Source organism: Fringilla coelebs, assembly GCF_963513975.1.
Source record: "Fringilla coelebs genome assembly, chromosome: Z".
In the NCBI taxonomy this organism is placed as follows: Eukaryota; Metazoa; Chordata; class Aves; order Passeriformes; family Fringillidae; genus Fringilla; species Fringilla coelebs.
In genome coordinates, this window is record NC_140031.1 from 69,689,902 (window position 1) to 69,702,713 (window position 12,812).

At 36.3% G+C, this 12,812-nt stretch overlaps 1 protein-coding gene across 1 annotated transcript in view; it reads left to right on the top strand.

Annotated features, from left to right (window-relative positions):
• The window catches only part of MAN2A1 (mannosidase alpha class 2A member 1), a 108,301-nt gene that overhangs the window by 34,141 nt on the left and 61,348 nt on the right, over positions 1-12,812 (top strand). Inside the window, exons 7-9 of the mRNA XM_084225816.1 lie at positions 432-618; positions 6,235-6,412; positions 10,299-10,501. Of these exons, the coding sequence (XP_084081942.1) occupies positions 432-618; positions 6,235-6,412; positions 10,299-10,501 (568 nt within the window). The remainder of the gene's footprint in view (positions 1-431; positions 619-6,234; positions 6,413-10,298; positions 10,502-12,812) is intronic.

Below are 12,812 nucleotides of genomic sequence, written 5' to 3' on the forward strand. Positions count from 1 at the left end.
GTGATAATGAGGCAATGACAGGAGAGTGATTGACTATTGGTTTGGTTTTTTCTTTGTTTTGTTTTGATGTTTGGTTTTTTTTAAGTTGTAGTTTTAATCCACTCAAATTTTAAAAGATGTTTATTATTACTGTGTTTTACTACATCTAAAATTCTGAAAATCACAAGTTTTATCTGGGTAAAACGCACCTAACATTTGTTCCTGTCCTTTCCAATCAACTGTGCTTCACTAGAACATTCCAATCTTGGCTGTATGTCTTTATACTTATGAGGTACACACAAAAATAGACTCAAGCTATGGCTATTCAAAATAAGAAATTGTCTTGGAGTGGTGGCTTTCCAGTACCATCCTTGGACTGAGAACATGGGAGTGATTTACTTTTGGCAAATCTGAAAGGGTTTATTTTAAAGTTTTACTCTATTTAATTCCAGATTTGGGATCCAGTACAGATATTCTTTGTCATATGATGCCTTTCTATAGCTATGATGTTCCTCATACTTGTGGTCCGGATCCAAAAATCTGCTGCCAGTTTGATTTCAAACGACTTCCTGGGGGAAGAATAAGTTGCCCTTGGAGAGTCCCTCCAGAAGCCATTCATGCTGGAAATGTTCAACACAGGTACAGTTTTTACATACTCCTCAAGGGAATAACCTTAAAAAAATGTAATTATGCTGGTCAAAGATGGGATCTGGCATAGCCTGGTGAATTTAGTTCTGCTGTGGCTCAACCCCAGTTAGCAGCTCAGCTCCACTAAAAGCTCACTGCAGCTCTGGTGGGGCAGGGAAGAGAATCAGAAGAGTAAAATGAGAAAACTCATGGCTTGAGATGAAAAAAACCAAGCCAAGCACAAAAGGCTCTTACTCCTAGTAAAATACCTCACAAAGGCAATTTGTTCCTGTGTTGTCTTCTTTTTCTAGTAAATTGCTTAAGTGAAACTTTTTAGCTTCTGTCCAATTAGCTATCCCTAAGTTTGAGGTGAAGTCCCTAAGGGTCTATAAGGTGTCTTTTTGTCTCTCCTAATTGATGAGAGAAATTCTAAGCTTTTTTCCTTTTTAAGGAGACAAAAGATAATTTTGTCACTCTGTCAACAGGAGACACATTCCTACAGTTGACATGCAGGAGAGGCCTTGGTGGTGTGCAAGCCCTGCTCAGAAATAACAAAATCATCTCTCTGTTGCCGACCCTGTCATCAGAGCAAACCCAGATCACAGCACCATACTGGCCACTGTGACTCTACCCCAGCCAAAACCAGTACAGGCTTTTAAAATAAGCTTGTCATGGGTAAACAATACCTTCTACATAACCTAGTGTTTGCTTCTTAGTTGGGAACATAGCTGTCAATGAAATTAGAGGAAAAGTTATACTTAAGGAAGGAGCATTTTAAAAAAATTTCTGTTCATGATAGATGTGTCCATCTCTAAATGGCAGTCAGAACACAGCCATCTGTTTGGACTCGTGTTACTGATTTATGTATTTTTTGTGAATTTTATGAACAGAGATCTGTCCCCTGCAAGTGAAACACTTCAGGGGCAGCACGATGTAGTGTGCTGTAACTTGCTGTAACTACAAACAGTGGGATATTTCCTGTGTTATATCCTTGAAAAACTTGGCATCTGTGGCCTAAGTTTCCTGAAGTATAAACCTTAAGTTAATCTGATTCCTGGTTTTTTGTACCCAGGGTAAAAATTCCTGTTTCTTCGTGTCCAGGGTGGAAATCCCTATTAACCTCAGTTTTACTTTTCAAACAGAAACACTGAGTTGTTTTGCCACAGTTAAGAATCAAATTTACACTTCTACAAAACTGCTTCTCAGTTTTGGGGTGCGGGGTGCAGGTAGGGAGCTGGGGAGGGAGAGTAAAGGAAGAAAAAAAATAAAAAAAGAAAAGAAAGGGAAGTGAGTTAAACTGCCAAAGGTGTTTCCATAAAATAGTTGTATTCTATGGTCCTATTGCTAGCTTCAGGCTTCACACTACATCAGGTTTCCAGAGGTAAAAGTTGAGGCAGCTGTTTATAATTAGTGCAAATTGCTGAGTGTAACAAAGGCATTAAGGAGAGCAGGGTGACTTTTTGGTCCTTGGTGCTGAAGTTTTAAAGTGATGATGTGATTATGTTGCACTGCTTGTCTACATGTCAAGTATGAATCACTTTTTTTCCTGCATATAAATCCTGACAAGCATCATGAAAACTTCACTTAAACAAAATTGAGTTACAAAATATTACTTAAACAAAATTGAGTTACAAAATATTATTGAAGATAAAAACAAAATTAAACAGAATACCTTACAGCTGCTGTATTTAAAGGTAGAAATTGGAATGATGACAGGAAAAAGGAAATTTTAATAGAGAAAAGAAAGATGATGGTGATGGGAGAAAAGTAGAAAAATTAAGACACACCCAGTGCCTATTGCAAGAATTCATATGTCATTACATCAAAGTTTTAAAAAATAAAAATCTTCACTATATATCTCAATTAGCTGAGACAAATATTTCCAGAAGAGCAACAGCTTGTATAACAAATACCTGAAACATAGAAGCTATAAATATAATTTAGAGTGTCTGCTTGAAATAGTCTTTTTAAGGATCTCGGTTTGTAATTATTCTTAATCCCTGCATTTCCTAGATGCAACCTTTGCATAACAATCTAAATTAGATCTTGTAAAAGAAATGAGTTTTCACATGTCAAATGATATTTAAGAATAAGATAAATGGGGTACGGATGTAGTGAACATATGATCAAGTTGAAGTGATTATCATCTCAATGCGGCTCTGAAACTTAATATTTTCCATCAGCTTTTTTTAGATAAAAGCAGTTTTGGTGTCTAACAGGGAGTTGAAACATCAGTATGCTGTATGATACCTGTGGGAAGAGTAAAACTAACACATGGCTTTGAGTTGGAAGCCTGGATTATTGACATTTGAAACACTCAAACCACACTTTTAGTGTCCAGTTTCAAATAAACCAAATAAAGCACAGGAAGTAATGTTTTGATGGAGAATGCTAAAACATGCTATGTGTGTTTTTTGAAAAAGCTGGAATGCTGTAGACAACCAAAAATATTAATGATCTGACCCATGTAGTAACATGTTTCACAGTTGTTATGATGAGGAGATGTATGAGTTACAGAACTGAAAAGTCTGTCTTTACATCATAAGTTTTCCAAGGTTATAGGTTTGCAGCATTCTAATTAATCTGCCTCTTATCTCTGATTGCTTTAAGACTAGAAAAATACAGGACATTCATGGGTTGGAAAAAAGTTGATTAATTTAGAGACCAGGTTGCGATCACTGACCTTCCTTCATGCCAAAACAAAAGTAATAAAACCCACATCTTGAATACTCAGCTGGGACTGTTGCTTTTGATTTCAATACTATTTTGGCCTTACATATATATTAAAGAGATGCTGGGTTGAAAATTCAGGCTAGTAGTTGGATTTTTCATTGCCTTGCCGCTTAAGTTGTGACCTGGTAAGAAGGAATGAAGCAGCAACCTAATTGAAAACCTGTACTTGTTTAATTACAGTTCATAACAGCTTAAGTTATAAAGACTACTACAGCGCTTTGCACTTGCCCTGATTTGCAGCTGCATCCTTATCCAGATGTTTTAACGCTGAAGTGTGAAGTTTTTCACACTAGGAAGAAAAAACAGCTGTTAGTTGTTGTTGCTGTTGTTTTTGTTTGCTTGTCTGGGTTTTTTTTGTTTTGTTTTGGTTTTTTTTTTTTGGGCTATTTGCCTTTTTTTCCCTTGAATGGAAATAAGTTGTTAGCAGAAGCACAGTTTGTTTCAGTGCGTCTCTCTCTCTCCCAATAATGAAATAGAATAATTTATATTCTATTATTATATATGTTATATGAAATGGAATAAAATAATGAAATAGAATCTTTGCACAAATTATGTGCTTCAGAGAAGTAGAGAATGGACTTTCCTCTTCACCAGCTACTGTTCAAAAGCCCAGTTTTGCCCTTCAGCTTTTTTATCTTTATGGTTGCATTGTATGGTCACGTGGTGGTTAATGTTTGTGATTGCCTACCTCAGGTGGCTATTGCTCCTCTTTCTTTGGCATAGGAAAGGTGAAAACCAGCCATGTTTATTGTTTTGGTACTTATTTACTCAAATACTTGGTTTTTTTGCATTAAAAGAAGTTGTGGTACAAAAAGGTGTTCTTTATTTGTGAAAGGTCTCAAGCATTCTGTGATATTCTGAAAGCTTGAAAACAAAGAGTTTATCATGGCTGGTCTCCTGTGTGGTTTTCAGATTTTCATTCAGGAAGGCAGGATAAACACATCAAAATGTACCTAATTCTGTGTAATGGGGGAACAATAAAGGGAAAAAATTTATGAGACTCAGTGGAATCTTTTTTTTTTCTCCAGAGGTATTTTTTGTCTTCGCTATGTTCTGTCTGGACCTTTCTGCAGGCATCTTCACATTCCTGTATGAATTAATGATTTAGGAAGTTTGAGAGAAACGTAGAACGATATACCTAAACTGATGTTCTTTGATGTTTTTGCAATTAAAAGTGGTTTGCAATGGAGGAAAATCTTTCTGTTCCCTTAAAAACACATAATAATCCCACAGTTATCAGTACTTTAAGAAAGGGAGGGCAGCAATACTGATGAATTTTGCTGGATATTTGGAAGGAAACCCGAGGAGGGCTTTGAAGAGAGATGTCGAAGTCAAATATCCTGTTACCTGTAACCTGTATTTTTCAAGAGATTCAACACTAAAGTATGTTTTCAACCATAGCCTATATGTGGAAAATTTGAGTTAGACTGGCTCCTTAGAAGGAAGCATTGCCAAGTCTTGTGTTGTGCCGGTTGTTCTGGTATCTGTGTGGTGAGGAAATTTCCGTGTTTAAATCTTACAACCTTTGATAGCCATGGAAACTATTGATTGGCAATCTGAACTATAACTCCACTAGTAAGGGACAAAGGGAAGCCACTAGGTGGGTAAATTCTAGTCTCGTTAGAACTCTGTAGATCCTTAATTAAAGTTAATATTGTGGTGCCTTTCTCCCTCCACAACACAGTCAGACCTTGTGTTTATGCAGTACTTCTGCAATCAGATAAATAAGTAAGCTCTGACATGCTTCTCAAAGAAAGGGCTTTCACCTATATTGGGCTAGAAATTCTGCATAAATGTTTAAATAGCAATTCTTCAAGAGTGTCAGTTGAAAGGTGATTTTACTAGATCATCTATTAAAAAGACATGAAGAAACAAAAGAACCTCATTAGAATCTGAATTTTCTGGTATTTTGTCATTAAATCCTTGGAATTTGTATTTCTGTTTTCTTAAATAGGTTACTAAGGTTTTTATTTCCTATGAGAATTATTTAAAAAATTTTAATTACAGTGTATCAGCATCTGAAGATGCTGATAATAATTGTGACTTGGAAGGGGAGGGTTGAAAATGGACTTTTTCAGTAACCTAAATACCAGGGTTGTGATTCTTAATATATTGTTGCTGTGGAACTGATAGTTTACCCGAACTAGAATTAGTAGGTGCAAAAGTATAATTTTGCAGTTTTTTCTGTGTGTGCATGTATTTTGTTTCTGGGTTTGGAAGTTAGGGTTTGTTTTTGTTTCTTTTTTTTTTTTTTTTTTTAAGGCCAAATGCATAAAAGCAGTGGGTTTAATTTTTCAGGACTCAAAGATTCAAGAAGGATGTCTCTAAGACATGTAAAAACCTGGCTGAAGGGAGAACAGTGATTTTTAGCAGCAAACTTCCTCCTGCATTGGCTTTTTTTTTTTATTTGCAAGGCTGGAGTTCCTCAGAGATTAATCTATGGGCAGTTTTTCTGCCAAGGACATGAAGATAGAAGCAAAGTATCAAAGGAAGGTGTCAGAGGGGCTGGAAAGAGCTTGCTTATTGTTGTAAATAGGGGCTGGAGAGGATTAGGATTGTTATCTAAATATAAAGCAGGTGAACATAATTTGAACTGGAGGTTAGTTTTGGCACAGGCACAAATTGATCCAGACTGCCCTACTGCTTGAGATGAAGCTTGATAAGCTTATTGAAGGATTTAATTAGCATGGTGTTTGCAACAATAGTAGGTTGAATATGGTGTCCCAGTGGGGGGAATTGCATCCAGCTTTTTGTTACGAAGTGAGATAACAGAGTTTTGTATGTCTTGTTTGGGGTCATCCTAATGCACAACTTGGTATCTAAGAATTGTCTTGCCAAATGCTGGCTCTTTTCCCCATGTCTTCTGAATTACTCTTCTTTTTTCCTCTCCTCAAGGGCTTGGATTATATTAGATCAATACAGGAAGAAGTCAAAGCTTTTCCGTACAAAAGTTCTGTTAGCTCCACTTGGGGATGATTTCCGCTACACCGAGAGCTCTGAATGGGATCAGCAGTACCAGAATTACCAGAAGCTGTTTGATTATATGAATTCTCGTCCTGAGTGGCATGTTAAGGTAACTACAACATTTTCTGCCTTGTTGAGAAAACCGTATTTCCTAATGTTCTGTGATTCCTCATGGAAAAAGTAATAGTGGTTAGGTTTGGATTTTTTCTCAAATGTGAATCTTTATATATTATTTAACAGCAGATTGATGTGTCTTGGTAGCTTACATTTTTTTTTTTTTTTACCTTTACTACCTTCTCTCCCCCCAAAACAAAAATGTTGCTATTAATAATAGTGGCTTGAAAACTATAGATAGTTTCCAAACTAGATTAATTTGAATAGCTGGTAGGTTTAATTGTTTTCTTAGACTGTTTTCACAGGCTTCAGGCATTGTTACTTAAGACTCACAGACTTTGTTAATTCAAATGATTGTATTTTCTTATTAGAAGTTCAAGAAGATTTTGCTGCTTTATTTGTGTCCTCTTGGTTTTACATCCCAAAAAACCCCAAAAAGTCTAAAAAGATGCCATTGCTGACACGTGTAAGAGTTAAAACACACATTCATATACTCTAATGTGTACTTCTTGAAGTATGAGAAGGCCCTAGGGACATCAGGTACTATAAGTGTTCTCTGTATTCCGACAGCTTCTCATCATCTTTCAGCATGACATTAACAAATGGGGGCCACAGCCTTTTTGAGTGCCACCTGAGAGTGCACTTTTGCTTGCTTTCTCATTTAGGCTTTTGTTTAAACCTGGTCTGGTATCTTTCCTATGGTTTTTGTGTGCATCTGTTTTTCATAATATTTTTCTGAGACCTGCCCTGATTCTTCCAACTGTGCATTTGAGTAGTATCTGTAGTATGTTATTACTTTCTGCTGACTTCTGGACTTGTATTCTGTATAAGAAAGATGATTTTTTGGGATTATATTTTATCTGAAAACTCAATTTTATGTGTTTCCTATGGGATGTGGGTGACATGATGTATGGTGAAGGACTACTATGTCTTAGTGGAGGGAGACAGACCTGAAGAGTACACTTCAATTTTCTTAAATCTAAAGCCCATCTTTTAAGACTTAAGCTTGCTGCCATCACTAGCTTAACTTCTGTCAAAAATGTGTGTACTGTACAGGTAATTACTCTTTGGATACTAACAGCAACATATTTTCTGTAGTTCTTACTAACCTGGGCTGGATGATTTTGTCTCTGGGGCAAGAACTGAAGGCTCTGGTTCTGGTTCTTCAAGAGCCAGTGCTGTCCCGAGACATCTGAAAGTTCCTCTTCTGAAAGGTTCTGCTCAGCCCATTGTCAAGGATTCTAGCAGTCTACTTCATTAGGCTGGTCACATTAACCCTTGGTTCCCTCATGGAAGTATCTGACCCTTTTTCTGGTTTTTAATACCCAGACAAAAAGATACAAAATCCTCTGGGTCTGCTGCTTCATATCTAAGGTATTTTGAACAGCTGGAACACTGTTGGCATCAGAGCATTTCTCCTTTCCATTTTGTTCAGATACTTACATTTTCTTCTCTCTGTTTTTATTCTTTTTTTTCCTTTGTTAATTGTTTGTTGCCTATCTGTTGGGTTTTTTTTTTTTGTGTGTGTGTGCGTGTTTTTCTATTTTAGTTTGATTTTTTTGTTTTGTTTGAAACTGACGTCATTTAGTCTTGAAAATATGAGCTTAAATGGAGACATATTTTCTTTCTTTCGCACTCTTCTTCACTTTCCCTAGTGGAACGTAACTCCACAGGCAAGTAACAGGACATGCTCAACTATGTAAGAATCTGGATTATATGAAGGAAGAGTTCACATTTCTTCCTGAAGTGCTGAGATGCCTGGGATATTGCTGCTTACACAGGGGAGTGCCCACTCTGCCTTTCTGATCTGAAGGGAGATTTACACTTTCAGACAGCTCTTTGTGATGTTTATCTAGCGGATATGTCTGTTAGCACTGAGATTCTCCTGCCAGCCACTATTCTGTTCTAAAAGTGTGTGGTACCTCACTCTAAAACATACCTATTTTACTCTTGAGGAATTCAATCTCCCATTCAGAGATTTCCTTTGCATCTATTATACATAAATTAAGCTGAGTCTTTTACTATGCCAGTAGAAGACTCCACCAGGTTATCCCACTGTTTCCATTCACCTGGCTTTGATGCTTTGTCTGGTGAGGTTTTACTCCTCTGATTCAATGCAGAAGTAAGATCATCTATGTGTCCTCTTTTGGTGCATTGGTTTTGTTTTTTGTTTTCTACTTCTAGGTGCCTATGATAGTGAGGGAAAAGAGCAAGTATCCTAGAAGTGCCTGATAAGACAATGTTCACTAATAATGGGATTTCAGGGGCAATATTTGTCTTTCTCTGCTTTACTGCCACTTAAAGTGGCAAGTTATTAAATTGTCTCCACCTAACAAATACTTGGATGATCTGAACAACTTTGAAGTGAAAATGTTTGGGGTTTTTAAATTATTTAAAAGTATGATTTTGTTGTTACAGTGATAGTCTGATACTCCTTATATTCCAAGTCACTTTTAAAAAGATTTTTGCTAAAACTTGGTTTTGGTGTTGTAAATTGCAGCATGCTGCATTGTATACTTGTTGTTAAACATAATAATAGTAATAGAAAATAAAGTTCCTTGATATTATCATTATATCTTATGGTGATGATATTTCTGGTATCATAATGTGGTCTTCTCTCCTGTTCCAGATTCCATTAATTTTTTTATACTTCCATTCGAAATCCATTTTGCCATCTATGCTTCTTTACCAACATTTCTTAATACTAACAACATTGATGCCAATCATTTGTTTACTCTTTTTTTGATCTACCCTGTAAAGGTTCTGCTATTACCATGCCTGAGCATTTTAAAAAATGACCAGAAGATAATTAGTTTTTTTGCTCCCACATGTTACATCTCTTTATGCATTTTCTTTGTACAGAGTTTAAGGAAACAGCTTCTGAAAGTAAATGCTGATTTCTTTTTTTTTTTTTGATCAACAGTCATCTTTTGGGTTAAGCAAGATCTGGAGCACAAGAGAGCTAATTTTGAAAACACAGGATTAGGAGAACTATGATTTTGTTGCATTACAAAAATTTCTTCATTAGCCCAGACAGCTACTTGGGTAATATTGAGATGTTACTTAGCTTATGTATTGCTGACTTACTTGTAAGATATGCAGCAGTGCTTCACTTTTTGTTGACATTTAGATATTATTTTATATATATGTTTAAATGATAATAAGAAGAATTAAAAAAACCCCATATTACTTGAGTTGTAGAATGGTTTTGGTTGGAGGAGACCTTTAAAACTGCTTGTCCAACTGCCCCATAATGAGCAGAGTCATTTTCAAAGATTGCCCCAGAGTCCCATCCAATCCAGCCTTGACTGCTCCCAGAGATGGGGCATCCACAACCTCTGTGGGCACCTTGGGTGTATGGCCTCCCTTGTATTAAAAGTTGTCTTGATATCTAGTCTGAATCTATCCTCTTTTAGTTTAAAACCATTACCTCTTGTTTTAGCACAAGAGGTCCTGTCCCCATCTTTGTTGCAAGGCCCCTTTCCATACTGAAAAGCTGCAGCAAGGTGTCCCCAGAGCCTTCTCCTCTCCAGGCTGAACAGCCACACCTCTCTCAGCCTTTCCTCATAGGGAAGGTGTTTCTTTGACCACTTTTGTGACTCTTCTCTGGACATGCTCCAAAAGATCCATCTCTTTCTTGTCCTGAATTGATATACCTTTTTCGAAAATACTTCTTGTATTGAGTTTTGAAATGCTATCCAGCTTGTCTGAAAAGTGTGCAGGGGAACTTTAAAAATTTTTAGGGTAGGTTTTCTGCTATGAATCTGCTGGAAGTGTTGTGTGTTTCTGAAATGTATATGGAACCAAGCATATTCATTGTCTCTGTATTTTTTGCATAATGAAAATGGAGCTTTGTCACAGTAATTTTAATTTTCATCCAGGCCCAGTTTGGAACTTTATCTGATTACTTTGAAGCTCTGCTCAAAGAAAGCAATTTGGGTGAAAAGAGCAGCAATTCACTGTTTCCTGTTTTAAGTGGAGACTTCTTCACCTATGCAGACAGAGATCATCATTACTGGAGTGGGTACTTTACCTCACGACCCTTTTATAAACGCCTGGACAGAGTCTCGGAATCCTACATAAGGTAAATCCTGCCACCCAGTACACAAATCCATTCATGATGTGCTTCTTGGCACACAGGAGAAATTAATGTGTAAGTATTTGTCATGGTTTAACCTCGGGTGACCCCTTGCTCACTTCCCCAGTAGCAGGATGTTGAGGAGAATTGGAAGGGTGAAGGCTACAAAACTCATTAATTGGGACAAAGGCAGTTTAATAGGGAAAGCAAAAGCCACACGTGTGAAAAAACAAAGAAAGGAATTATGGCCATGGTGTGAACTTTTTTAGAGAGAAGTGAAAAGGTTCTCAGTGGAAGCTGAGAAATAGCCAGGAATATTGAGTACCAAGTGATCTAAGACAATTCTTCTTCTGAAAACTGTCTACATCTTCTTTAAAGAAAAAAATGGTTGCTGAATGTTGGTAATGGAGTACTTAAATGGTTCTCCCTTGTAGCAGACATAAGACGATTTAACTGTGTTATAGAGCTCCAGGAGGAAATCTAGGGCAGATGGATATGATGTGAGTCCTGAACGTTTCATGTACAGCCTTCCTGAAGGATTACAATTTTTTTTGCTGTAATGGATGCTGCAGTAGTGGAATGGGAAAGAGAGGCGTGGAAAGTCGCATTTCCAAGCAAGCTTGGAAACTGGTGTTTTGGAGGCAGATACAAGTACCTTTCAGGAGAGGAACTGTATCTAGCAGAACTTGTGTTATTTCTTCCAAGGAATCCAGTTTTTACTGTGGTAAGGTGGATGATTCATCTCAGGAGTCTTTAATTTTCAGTGAGAATAAGGTTGTTTAATACTGCTGTTGGAGAAGATGGGATGTACAAGAGAACAGGAAAAGAAAGACAGATAATATTTTTTAAATTGAATTATCTAGCTAATTGTTTTTTCAGTTTTGATTAATTTCCTTTCTGTTTCTTAGAATGCAACAAGGATTTAATTTAATTCCACTTCATCATAGTCTATTTTTACAAGATTTTTAGGTGCAGTTACTTAATTGTCATTTTTCTGTTTTTTATTACATAGATTACAATAAATTTCATATGAGTTTATTTGTAGTATTTAAAACCTTGCATTATTAAAGAATTCCTTAATTTAAATGTTTCAATTGCCTTCAACTTCTGGAAAAGGTATAGGTAGAGAATCTCTGGAGAAGCACTAATCTGTCAATTTTCTTATGCATTAAAGTATAGTTTTAAAAAGTACCTGGGAAGTTTTTAGTTTTGCATTATCCTTTGTAAATAACACGTAAGAAAAAAATTTACAGATGTGTTCTCATTCTTTTAATATCAGTTTTTTTGTTAGTGTTGTTCTCAGAAACCATGAGAATCTTCATGAAGGTCGCATTAGCTACGAGAACAGCAGGAGTAGGATTTTTATGTTTTATTTTCTGTTTCTTAAAAGTCAAAGGAAATACAGTGGGATCATATTTAATCCTCAAACTCATGATAATTATTTCCATAGTATGTTTGAGCTAACATCCATCTACCTGTCTGTCTCGTGTATGTCCATATTGGTAAGAGAAGGAGCCATGAACAGAAGGTAAATATGTGTGTGTGCTCTTTACCAAGGATGAAGGTTTTTAACTTCCACCAGTACCAGAATCAGGCAGCACTTCCCTGTTAGCCAGGAGTGGTCAGCCCCAGGATCCAATATGAAAACTAGCCATTTAAGGAAGAGAAGAGTTGGTTGTTTAAGGTTTTTACTGTTTGAAAAGAGTTTTTTTGGGGGTTGTGTTGAGAAGAAATGTAAGAAAACTTAAGGATTTTATAATGGAGATTGACAGTGATTTGAGCCATTATTGACTTTTTAATCTTAAGTGAGAGATGGATGGATGGATGGATGGATGGATGGATGGATGGATGGATGGATGGATGGATGGATGGATTGAAGGAGTTTAAAGGGTGATAAAATATGTGGCCAGAAGTTTATTAAATGTAATGAAAAGACTTAAAGAACAGCAGCATAGTTTGAGACAAGTTAGGGACACAATTTTTGGTTTTATTAATTACTGATGTAAACAGGGAAAAATTGCAGTAAATTTGCAAAAAGAAAATTGAAGCAATTTAGAAGGTGAATACTACATTGATACTTCTAACTATGCAGATGGATGGAAAATACTATATCTTGAGAGTTCAAAATCTCTTGGAAATATTATTTATGTTAAATATAATTTATGTTAAATATATGGACCTAGATAAGGTAAATTAGGGTAGGCCTTGACAAATAAGTGAAGCAAATTTTGGTCTATTTGCAGTGTCCAATCATGGACAGATACAATAAATTAAAATGAAGTGGAAAACTTCTGAAAAGTGCCATCTGCAGTAGTTT